Here is a 12296-nt window from a genome sequence, read left to right as displayed (position 1 = left end):
CGCCGACGCATCACAGGCGATGAGGCGCGCTGTAGTGGAGGGCTCCGGATTAATTTTGACCACCTGGGGATCTTTATGTGCGCCGAAATCTCGCACACACGGGCATTTTTGCTTTTCGCTTCCATCAGAAAAGGGGCCGCCGCGACCGGGAATCGAACCCGCGACCTCGTGCTCAGCAGCACTCGGGGAGAAAACGCTCCATGCGGTTCACGCTGATGCCCGCGTAGACGATTAAGCTCCGACAGGAACAGAAACAGTGTGCCAGCCGTGTATGCACGCCGCATTTTCTTTTGCGGGAAACGCTTCACGGGATGAACACTTCATTATAACCGCGAATTTCAATGTAGCAAAATTTCATTCGAAGTAAATTACGAATTTTACCGACTTCGTTACATTGAGGTTTAACTGTATTGCAGCAATAGGAAATTCTTAAAAGGTACACCCCAGCATGTAGAGCAGCTAGAAAGATAATTTCTTTTGCAGTGTAAAGCTGAATGTTTAAGACATCCAATAAGGGAAGCAGATTTTGCATTTTGTGTTTCAGTAGTTATTTAATTAGCATTATTTTTGCAGGTTAGCAGGAGTACTTCAAACCTAGAAGTTAGAATTGATGTAAACTTATATGTGATTGCAAGACAAAAAACTTCTTTCCACATTTCATTCTCCACAACTTCTGGTATCTATTTATGCCTTGCTGGTAACTTTTTGCTGATTACTTTTTTGCCCATTGTTCTCAAGAACAATCAAGAAAGATTTTTAATTTTCTCAGAAACTAAATGCCTTACATCAATACTAATTGAATATTTGAAATCAGCTAAAAAAACTGAACAAGCCCATAAAGTTTCATCAAGATTGGTTGAAAAAAATAAATAAAAGTTTCTAAGACCAGTATGTCCCCTCTGAAAAGAAGGCCGGAGGGAATAATTTTTTACATGTGGGTAGCGAAAAACTAAAAAGATTGAGTACCACTGGTGTGTTTGTTATTTGAGTAGTAATTGCAGTGTAATTGTTTTCTGGATATTTAAATGCTTCTGTATGCAGTCACTTGTGCACAGGAATGTGAGGGGAATATTTTTGTTTTTATACGGGAACACAACATAGGGGTGCGGATTACACACGGGGGTAGGTTATATGTGTGGAAATACGGTAGCTGGGTTAAATGCAGCCATAGTTCATGCTTTTGCACATTTTGACCGAGTCAAATATTATTCTTAGCAGGCAGTAACCCAAGTTTTCTTAATTTATGGCAATCGTACTATATGTACTTCTAGCCATCCAAGATTACGAACCTAGAGTCAGATCGCTTAGCATGGGATGTAGATGTTTCTAGTCTAGACAGGCAAAATGGCTTACAATGGGCAATCCCCCACTGCTGTCAGTTTCAGAACATGTGAAAGCATATTACAGTCGAATCCTATCTCAACGAATTTCCGCTTCAATAAAATTTCCAATACAACAAAGCATTCATAAGTGTTAATGCAAAAAATTTTCTCTCTCAATGAACAACTTTCTCTGGACTGTTACTTTTCCAACAAAATATTTGTGAAGGAAAAAAAAAAAAAAGCGAATTTACTGTTTATTCAAGGACTTATACACACAAGATATACATTTGTAATATCACAAATGCGTGAGGAGAGGTAGCATAATAAAATCGTCACTTTTTCCCCTCGATACAGGTACAAGTGCCATAGTGGCCGCATGCTGTCACTGCTGCTGCTATGAAAGGCTAACATCAACTTGTAAGCATCAACAAGCGGGCTCCTTTACATCAACTTGTACAGCAGCCCACTTGCAGTCAAGCCACATCAAGACAAAACTGCATCGCAGTCCCCAGAGCATCACAACGACATTGCCACGGGTGGCTCTTCTGTGTAAGAGTACTACCTAGTTTGACAAGTACGCACAACGCTGTCGGGATGAAATAATTCGGAAGTTTCGATAATTATTACAATAAAAAGAGCAAACTACAGTGACGATTCTGAGACAAAAATGGAGTTCAGTTTTCATAACTTCCAGAAGCTGCATTGCAGGTGTTTGGTGTGTTCGATGCAGGAATAAGGGCCTATGCAAGGACATGGAGCGCCAATCACTTGGCAATGTTATGCAACTAACCAGTGAGTGCCAATCCTTTAGCGTCGCTGCTGTCAAAGAAGAGAAAACAGCCTGTGCAGTGTGAGTACTCCTTTTCTGTGATGTGATTACACATTTTCTTGAAAGTTTCATTTGCTATTTCCCAAATTCCCAAATACGAAGCCAACTAAAAGTCTCCACGACAACAAATTTTTCTGCACATCCCACAAATTTTGTTTTAGTGAGGTAGATAAAAAAAATATTTTTCAATTCAACTCTAAACTCACACAACTTTCTGTACTGTCTACGTAAAATCTCATCACTACTGATACAAAACGAGCAGCATGTTTGCAATGGCCATGAGTGTAGTTGCATATACATGCAAATATGATGTAAATGACTCACATTGTCTAAGGTGTTTTGGCACACTGAGTATTCCTCTATGGGAAGTTCTAAAAGGGCTTGTTCCATCTGGCAGAATACATACGCCAGGGATATGTTCTCCGACTTCAGCTCGTACTGAAGCATGTTAAAATGCCGTTCCTGCAATTGAAATACACAACATGACAAGTCTTTTACACAGTCAAAAATGTCATCACTCATCTCGACATGAAGAGCAACCTCAACGGTGTACAACCCTTTAGAAGCCAAACCCAATTCTTTTGGCAAAGAATGAGTTATAGAACCAGCAGCAGCCTCTTATCACTGACACAGAAGCCTGCCAATTCATTATTGCTGAATCTACTGAACCAAAGTGTTATTTTTTGGTTACTTTGGCTGTTGGCAATTAAGCATTATTGCCTAAAAGTGTGCAAATACCAATACGGTTGAACCCAATATATCAAACTCGGATCCTTGGAAATCCTATGCAAAAGTATAGCGCTGTTGTATGCATATATCAAACTCCCGATCTTCGAACTCCCCATCACGTGTATCGAACTCCCCATCACGCTGCACCACAAGTGCCCCTGAAAGTGCGCTTATCCTGATGGTGTGGAGGCGATGATGACGACGACTTCTCGTGAGCACTGCCATGCTTGGTGAGAACAAGGCGGCGTCGGCGGCATCGTGTTGCTTCAATGGCCTTCAACACCTACTTGCACGCTAGCATGAGGGGTAGCCACGTAGTAGCATGAATGGGGGGTGATTGGGTGCGAAAAGCAATAAAAAAGGAGGGGAAACCGACTGGAGTCACTCCGTTTCTGTGCTTGCACCGTTTGGTGGCTCGCACAGGGGGACCGATACAGCGTTGTGCATGTTTGTTTTGTCCGTGGCACGCATTTCGGAGCGACGAAGGCGGACATTCGACGGGTACAGGCCAGTGAAAAGATATCAGTTGCAGAGGTATTCAAAATTCCTCGCAGTATTTCTGAGCACTAGCACTATACTGAGCATCAAACCTGACATAAAGGTGAAGGCAACACAGCCCACTCCTGCCGTTCCGGAGCATGTCATGTGCAAAGCGGCTTCGTTGCGCAGCTCCAGACGAGAGGTGTTCGGATATTGAAGACGACAGCACTGAGTGCCTTGGCAGTGAATTTAGAGAGCTGTCAGCATTCCCATGTGCTGTCCTGAATGACACTATGGCACACGAGTTTGTAAGTGCTGATGACGATGTGTGCAGGCTGTGGCAGACATCACCGATGCCGAAGATGCAGGCCCTGACGACGTTCCCAACCGCCTACTGCAGCTTAGCTTGTGTCAGCGTTATTTGCCACTGTTGGCACAGTGGACAGCACTGGATTTTCTCATTTGTACTGCGCTCGTAATCTTGAAAACAGTTTGGTGTACTTTATGACGCAGAAGAAGCAAGCGAAGCTAAGAGATCTTTTTCATGCTAAGTACGGTGTGGTGGTCCTTGTGCTGTGGTTCAAATTTTCCGTGCTTTGAGGAACAAATCGGTAAGCCACCGCTTGTCATGATTTTGGAAAGCTATCAGTGATGTGTGGAGTTATCAGATAATCTTCAGATAGGCGTATTTTATATTTTGTATGATCAATATGTCAAACTATTTCGTGATCCCCTTGGAGTTTGATATATCCGTGTTCGACTGTAGAGCAAATAAAGTTGGCTCTGCTGCACAACATAAACACTTTCAAGCTTCATGGCACAGTATGCCCCTTTGGGTTGGCTTTTTCGCACGACGCAGAAGCCGCGAAAAGAAAAAAAAAAGAGCCCAACATGTGCAAGTCTTGTGGGAAACAAGTTCTAATTTCTCTGGTGTGTGTTATAAGTGGAACTCTAATTGTGCAAAATTTATACGCAGAAATTTTTTGTCAGTATGGTGGCATCAAAGGTTCAGAACATTTGCACAGCTCTCTTTTACAGTGCTTCCAAGCGCCAAGGCAAGAGAGAAAAGTGTTAGTTCAGCCCTGCTACACGGGTACCTTTAAATCCTACTATGTAAAGTAGCAATAACCAATTTCTGTGGGCAGTTTGTGCTACATGTGCCTTGTGAGCGCTCCAGTGGAAGGGCTCCGATCCCAGAAACCAGTCCACGGCACGTTAGGGCAGCCCCCACCCCTCCTTTGCAGTGCAAGCTACACCCACCTTGAGCGTGGCATTGTGGAAGACTCTGTGGAACCACGCAGCAATGGCATCATGGGATGTCCCCCTGGTTCTGGCGGTAATGCAGTAGCCCTCCCCGAAACGGTTCTTCAAGTGCTGAATGCTGCCAAGGCACTTGAAGTGGCCATTCACCATAATGGCCAGCCTTGTGCACAGGGCTTCACATTCTTCCATGCTGCACAGGCACAGCGTCACGTTACTACCATCACACTGCAGCTGCATCGGGCATCCCAGAGAAACAACACTGCCTCCAGGCTATCCTAAATACGTACACTCAAGGGATCAAAGCGAAGCCTTCGCAATATATGCACAACTGATGAGCCACATAGGTAAATTCCTTCCACAACAGTTACCTGTGCATCATTACAGAAAGTAATGCATAAATTTTCTAGCCACAAGTTTTGCAAGACTACTTCAACAGGTATTATTTAAAAAACAAAAGCTGTGCACTTCTTGTTACACTATATAACTGCACTGCTGCAAGATATTGCTGCATGGCATACTAGAAGAAGCAAGTCAAGATGGAAACACAGGCAATGCTGATGTACTGTGGGGAGCAAAAGTCTATGCGAGCAGCGGCTGAAACTCATTGCAGCATGACCCCGAAAAAGAGTGCCTATTGCCTAGATACTGGCTGTGCAGCCTACTTTAACTGCACACATCTCCATTTGCTCGCATGAGTTGATACGCTGTCGGTAAACACAGAGACCGAACGGTGTTGCTTCGGCTGCCCAGCGCATGTTGCAAAGTGGTCCCGGCGAGTGGCTGAATTTGTAGTTGCTATCTGGAGTGTGTTAACGCTGGGCTGTGTTTTGTTCTTGTTTTTTGTTGCTCCTTCATTTCCTCGTTGTGCTTCCTAAGCAGTTGCAGTCTACTACTCAAACGTAAACCACAATGTGCTCGGGCCTTGTTTGAATGAAGCGTGTCGCATGCTTGAGTTTGTGATAAGGAGTAACAAAAGACACACTGATTCAATGCATCACATTTGCTATAGCACACCTCGCTCAGTCTGGCTCTGCCTCAACGCTTCAAGATGCTGCAGCACACGTGCATCCGAAGTGACACCGTTTGATCCTTCTGTCAACCAACAGCGTATCAACTCGCGCACGCCAAGGAATATGTGTGCACTAAAATAGGCTGCAGAGCCAGTGTCTCGGCAGCAGACACTCTCCCGCATGGTGGCACTGCAGTGCCTTTTGGCCACCGCTCATTTGCACGGAATCCCGACTTTTGCTCCCGACAGCTTCATAAAAATAAATTTCACTGCCCAATTCAGTAAAAAGGAATGCCACCGAGCTGCAGCTTGCCAAGCTTTCACTGAGGAACCAGAACATGTATTAACCTGTGAGAGGTCAGTATGACAGATCGGCCTCCTCGCACCAAGTCTTGAATCAGATCCCACAGGAACCGGCGAGTGTATGGATCCATGCCTGTGGTAGGCTCATCCTGCAAGACGAGAAATAAGCAGCTTGCTTAGAATGAAAAAATTGGAAAAGAAAAACTGCAATAAGACAGCATGTCTAAGTCAACACCAGTGAGGTTATCCCTTTGGACAAATCTGACAGATACTTCTTTGCACATTTCACGCCCTCATTCAGTTCATATACACAATTGGGCTAACTTGGTTTGCTCAGAAGCTTGTTTGTGAAAATGCAGGTGAGCTGCTCGACAGCCCCTTCATACAAACATGGAGCACTGGTTCAGCAGCACCTTTGCAGTGACGCTGCAGTGATGCAAGATCTGTGAGTAGGCTTTTAACACCATATCATGATATTATAGTGAACAACAGCATCCAGTGCAGTGCAAGGTGCTCTGTTCTAAAGCAAGTGAGGTGACAAGCATTGAAACTTGAGCCAAACCCCCAGCATGCATAAAAGTGACTACAGTTAAGCCCACTTGTAACAAACTTGATCACTCCGCTGAATTCATTTCTTATGTTCACAGTTTGTAAGAAATGTAGCCTTAATCCCTTAAAAGTGTTCTAATTTTTTTTTAATTTTCTTATCAACAGATTGTAAGAAATGTAGCCTTAATCCCTTAAAAGTGTTTTATTTTTTTTTTAATTTTCTTACCAAATATTTTTTTAAATTTCAAAATTCGAATCTTATTGTGCTAAAAAAGCAACTACACGATGTTCAAAAAATATTTACCCTACCCACTAAGTCAAAGCGACACAGTGGAGTTTATTTGTGAATATTGCATAGGAAACCACAACAGTATGGTGGCTGATAAAATACAAACCACACAAAGAAAAGTCGCAAATTCCTCATTCATCATTCTTCACTTGTGTAGGACAATCAATAGGGGTGTGTGGATATTGAAAATTTCGAATACGAATCGAATACAAACAAGGCAAAAAACTGTCTTCGAATATCGAATATGCATGTGTGTAGTAATTAAAAGGTGGAAAACACGAAATAACAACAGTTTTTATTACCATTTTTAAATTAAATTGTCACAAAATGGTAGATACAAATTATCATGCAGGATTAAAAGTTAATTGCTCGACGTGTTCAGAAAATATGCACAATATCTCCTGACAACACCTTTGCGTAAACAAAAAAATAAAAAGAAAAGTGCAAATTTTTTTTCCACAAGACATGCCCTTAATGGCTTTAAGAACTTTATTAGCACCCTCAGACAGCTCTTGCAACTTTCAGATTGCAACATACTGTGTGGCAAACCACGCATTGGGGCCACGGAGCTTCTGAACTCAAGTGGGCAAAATTCTGAAAAATAAAAATTTTCGGTGCAAGACTGTTAGGGAGTGGCAATCCTTTTATAGAAAGGGGCACACTGCACGGTACAACGTTTGTTGCTCTTATCTCTTCAATCAGAGCAAAGCAGGGGCTTTTGCCCGTGAGGCAAGACTTTCTTTTATTCGTACAAGCATTCGTACAAGCATTCGCACCCCCCCCCCCCCCCCCCCGCCCTTTACAATGGCTGCTTGTTACCTTTGAGACTTGCAGATAATGCACCTGCACCCACTGAAAGCGCATCTTTTTTGTCGGTGCCTGCGTGCATGCGCCTTGGCGTTAATGTAGTATGCAATACTACAAAAAATATGCAGCAGGTGCCTCCATTCTGAGCAACAAGATAAACTTCCGATTGCATTTTTTTATTATTTTGGTGTGGCAGTGAGCCATGCAATTTTAAAACCGTGCTTGTGCAAACTTGTTATGATGGTTGCCCCGCGTTATGATAAGCAACCATAATAATGCCGATATTTCAGCCGGTACTCGATTCAAACGCCCATGCAATTCTGGGGTGCATTTGTAAGGGAAAAAAAAAACATCTGACCGTTTGAATTCAGTATACACGTGCATTTCTCGACATACTCTCGCATAGACACAGCTTGGCGTGAAGCACGCATGGAAGCAACAAAAAGGAAGTGCGTGCACAGCAAGTGCATTGGTATGCGCCTTTTGTGCCGAAGTCCGTACGAACTGCAGTAGACCTAATCTGTACGCACTAGTGGCCGGCTATTGGCCCATGAAGTATAAATTGGCACACACACACACAAAAAAAGAAAAAGGAGTCCTGGTTTTATCGCTCTTCTTTCGGATGCAATTTAATGGTCAGAAATAAAGGCAAGCTTCCATTGAAGCGGGTTGAGCGGCGTTAGGCCTAAGCCATACAGCAACTGGCACGGTCATGGCCACTGGCGTGGTCACGGCCACTGCCGTGGGGTCGCTCGCCCTTGTTAGCATACAGTTGAACCTCGTTATAAGAGACACTGATGTAAGAGACAAATGGGTATAAGAGACACTATTCACCCACATGGTTGGCTGCCCTATCTCTCCCATTAAATCGACCTCTTTTATAACAGACATCGGATGTAGAAGATTGGTTATAAGGGACAAGTCATCCTTGAAGTTTAATCAATAATCTCGCTTGTAACAGACATTTTAGCTTCAGATGCAGTGCCACCAGTCACTAATTGCAGTTGCTTCCATTGTGGAAACACAGGGGGGCAACAGACACCTGTCGCTATTTATTATAACTTCAGCAAACACACAGTGGTTCAGTCAGCTATAAAATGACAATGAGAAGCCCTGCCAGTGGAAATGCAACTGACAGAAGTGGTTGAAGCTTACTGCCATCCATTGAATGGAGCACGATCGCACATGCGGGCTCTCCCACTCGCATAGCTCCAAATCAAGCACTGCAGATGTTGAGTCCTGCAAGCGTAATGAATCTGTGCGCTCTGGCTATTCATCAGGCTTGTGAACTCAACATCTACGATTCATCTTCCACAAACAAGGAAAGGAAAAAAAGCTTGTGGAATCGGTTGTAAAAAACAGTGTAAATACAGTTGTGAAGCAAACCAAGTTTCATAAATTCTTGGGCCAAACATACATTAGAATGAATCTTTTGCAACATGCTGTAGCGTTCCTTTGAGCTTATTTTAGTCATACGGTGCCCACATTGAACTTTGGTCTGATTAGTAAGTGAAAACATGGTTCCCTGCTTATAAGAGACATCTCGTATAAGAGACAGAAACTGCTCCCCGGTACGTGTCTCTTATAAAGGGGTTCAACTGTAGTGCACGGCGCACTTATGCCGATTCACGAGTACATCGGTAATGACGGGACCATGTGGTTGGGCCTTTAGGAGAATGCATGGCATGCATATAGTTCATTACTTGCGCGACTATTTGCCACTTTCCCTGAATATTCAGGAAGTTTTGAAGAAGCATTTCTCGAATCGAATACACTTTGAATATGGAAACTATTTGATTCGTATTCAAAATTTCGAATATTTGCACACCCCTAGTTATCAACCTTTGGCTATTTCACTTGGGAGGCATCGGGATTGTGTCGGAAATTTCAAAGCAGGGAATAACACAGAGCGGTTGATGAGCACTCGTAATGTTCACTTTAGAGATGTCCTCATCAACAGAAGAACTGCTCAATTCAGCGTCATTGTGGCCTCCTTCACTTCCAGACACAAGGTAATCATTCATATACAAGTCATCCTTGTTAGAACAAGATGACAAAGTAGGAAAGCTTCTTTTTTTGGGTTGACAGGCCAGCTATGCATGTGTAGCCGCCACCGGATGCCATGTTTTCACTCAAAAATCTTGCTCCTACTGCAGGAGCAATTCAAATCATCAAGTAAGTGCTTCCACTTGGTGGACAACATGCAATCTAAGCTGTAAACGAGCGCTTGTAATCCTGAATACTTAAGGGGAGAACCTATTCCGGAAGGACGAGCTTGGCTCGTAAAAAAAAGTTTGGGAACGGTTTGGCTAGGGCGAGTTCTGCTCATCCGAAACACCTAGGGGTTAATCAACCACTTATCATTTATGTTGCTGGAGTCTCAAAAATCTGCACTATAAGCACGGATAGTACTGGACTAGTATAACCAAAACCTGCCCAAAACCAGGGCCACATGTACAATTTGCCTTTTAAGCATTCTTTACTTACCGTCACTGAAACGCAAACAACTTATAAACACAGACGATATTTATTTCACGTCTGTTCTTACATCATCTGCTGCTGCACGATTTTTCAGAATCACGCACACAGTCGTAACGTTGTTTTTCTCCATTTTGAGGGAGAGTGCCTACCGTTTCGTGGTGTTTAGCAGAATGAATGCCATAGTGGCAGAAGCCTGCCTGATACTGCTGGCACAACGTGACCACAACCTCCGTTACTTTTGTACGCTCGCTGGCAATGCAAAAGGCGGTTGCTTATTGGCACAACGTTCTGGAAGAGAGAATCTATGGAGCAGCAGCTCTCTATCTCCAGCGGTGCACCAAGGGAAAGGGCAGTTGTGATTACTACGTGCCCTCAAAGTCCAATACGAATGCACGAACAAGACGGCGCCTTATTTTTTCTTTTCCACAGCCAACTTGCAGGAAGAGGGAAGCACGCATCATGTCGGATTGTTGATTTTTTTTTTTTTTTGTGACCCTAAAATGACATGCCAGATTTTGTTTACGTTTTCTTTCACCCTCACTTTCTTGCTCGTGGATACCAGTAAAGATAGGAAGGAGAGAGAGTGTGATTCTGCGCAGTTCATTTGACACTTTGCATGCATGCTAAGGCATTGGAAGTTGTGATTGCGAACATCTGCCACAGTTATATATTCACTATACCTAAGCTGCACTCTTGTGCTTAATTGCATCTGAAACATAACACCACTACTGCCTTAGTGCACACTGTGACGGTCATATTGCGCTCGCTCATTACAGCCAAGCGTTAGTTGACTGGCCATTAAAAGATTATCTGTATAGTGATATTCATCAGATGACGAGATGGGCTACTACAGTGTTATGAGCTATGGTATGTACTGACCACAACAATATTTATTTCAAGATCCCTTGTGCAGAATTACCTATTTTCAGAGTATAAATAGTCATGCAAGGTAAAAAAAAAAGCAAACCATTGTAACCAAACAAATTTGCTTTTCACTAACCAGATAAATAACAGGCGGTCCCCCAAGCAGAGCAATGGCTGTGGAGAGCTTGCGCTTGTTGCCTCCACTATATGTTCCTACGACACGGTCAGCGTAAGAACTCAGTCCAAGTTTCTGCAGGGTCCACTCAATAACCTGAAAAGTTTTCAGAGCAAACAGCACAAAAAAGGCATTCAAAATCCCTGGTAGGTAGACCTGTGTGCTATGGTATGCAGAGTAAAGAAACATAATTGCAAAACCCATCTGCATTAAATAAATAAATAAAAAAAAACCAGTTGCAATCTAGCAACTTCTTTTTTCTAAACGTACTTTGGTCTGTGATGCCTAATCCTTTTCACAAAACAGAAAAAGAATGATTACGTGAGAATAGCTTGATTACGTGAGAATAGCTTGCAAGCCTTTAACGGGTGTATCTTTTCTTCTTTTGCAATTCATTTGGATCCTTATAAACATCTTCGCATGAGCTTGTTACAGGGAACTCAAAAAAAAAAGAAAACCATGGGGATGATTTTGAAACAGTGAAAGTTCGCCTTGCAGGAAGATGACCGAGACATAAATGGAGAGGGTGATGACATGCAGCTACATGCTGCATTTTCTGCCAACGAAAATGCACATAGGTGTTAAAGGGCCACTAAAGCTGAATGAAATTTTGTTCATGCGTTTTGTAGCACTCTCAGCTTTTGTCCGACGAGCAACGATGTGTTATTTCCTGAGAAATGCGTAAAGAAAGCTGGCATTTTTCTGTCCCGCTTCCCTTTCATTTTATGACTAACTTGAGTGCACAAAAAAATGAGGACTGAACGAAAAAGACATGATGACCAGCACATTTCTGTGTTATTGCTTTCATTTTTTTTCGGGACGTAGACACCACGACACAAAGTAGGAGCAAGGCACCGGTGCAGTCCAGAGCGTAAACAGTTGGCGCTAGGCCCTCTCAGCCTGGAAAGGGTAGCTTTTACGTCACCGAGCCATAGCCAACCCCTGAGAACATTTCTTTGACCGAGGAGGCTCGATTTCACTTTTATTATTTGTCACCGACAGAACAAGAAATGCTTTTCACCGCTCCAGCAGCCGGTGTGCCTGCCTACAACAGACACCCAGACTACATCCCGCCGACCGCGAGTGAAGCAGCGACAAGAGCGGTTTTAAATATCATGCAACCGCGGCTGCCCGGTAAGGTGATCGTTGGAGTTTTTTTGGCGCAAGGCCACCTGGGGCAAAGAGCGCCAAACAAA

The 12296-nt window shown here is 43.3% G+C and overlaps 1 protein-coding gene across 1 annotated transcript in view; it reads right to left on the bottom strand.

Moving 5' to 3' along the window:
- LOC144150561 (ATP-binding cassette sub-family A member 2-like) overlaps positions 1-12296 on the bottom strand; it is a 132113-nt gene that overhangs the window by 17114 nt on the left and 102703 nt on the right. The window contains exons 45-48 of the mRNA XM_077682162.1: positions 11062-11196; positions 5981-6084; positions 4621-4813; positions 2476-2613 (exon numbers count right to left, since the gene is read on the bottom strand). Coding sequence (XP_077538288.1) covers positions 2476-2613; positions 4621-4813; positions 5981-6084; positions 11062-11196 — 570 coding nt within the window. The remainder of the gene's footprint in view (positions 1-2475; positions 2614-4620; positions 4814-5980; positions 6085-11061; positions 11197-12296) is intronic.

This window comes from Haemaphysalis longicornis, unplaced genomic scaffold (assembly GCF_048455015.1).
Source record: "Haemaphysalis longicornis isolate Haplotype H1 unplaced genomic scaffold, Haemaphysalis longicornis Haplotype H1 scaffold_1, whole genome shotgun sequence".
In the NCBI taxonomy this organism is placed as follows: domain Eukaryota; kingdom Metazoa; phylum Arthropoda; class Arachnida; order Ixodida; family Ixodidae; genus Haemaphysalis; species Haemaphysalis longicornis.
The sequence above is the reverse complement of the archived record's forward strand: the minus strand, read 5'-3'. Positions and strand labels throughout refer to the sequence as shown.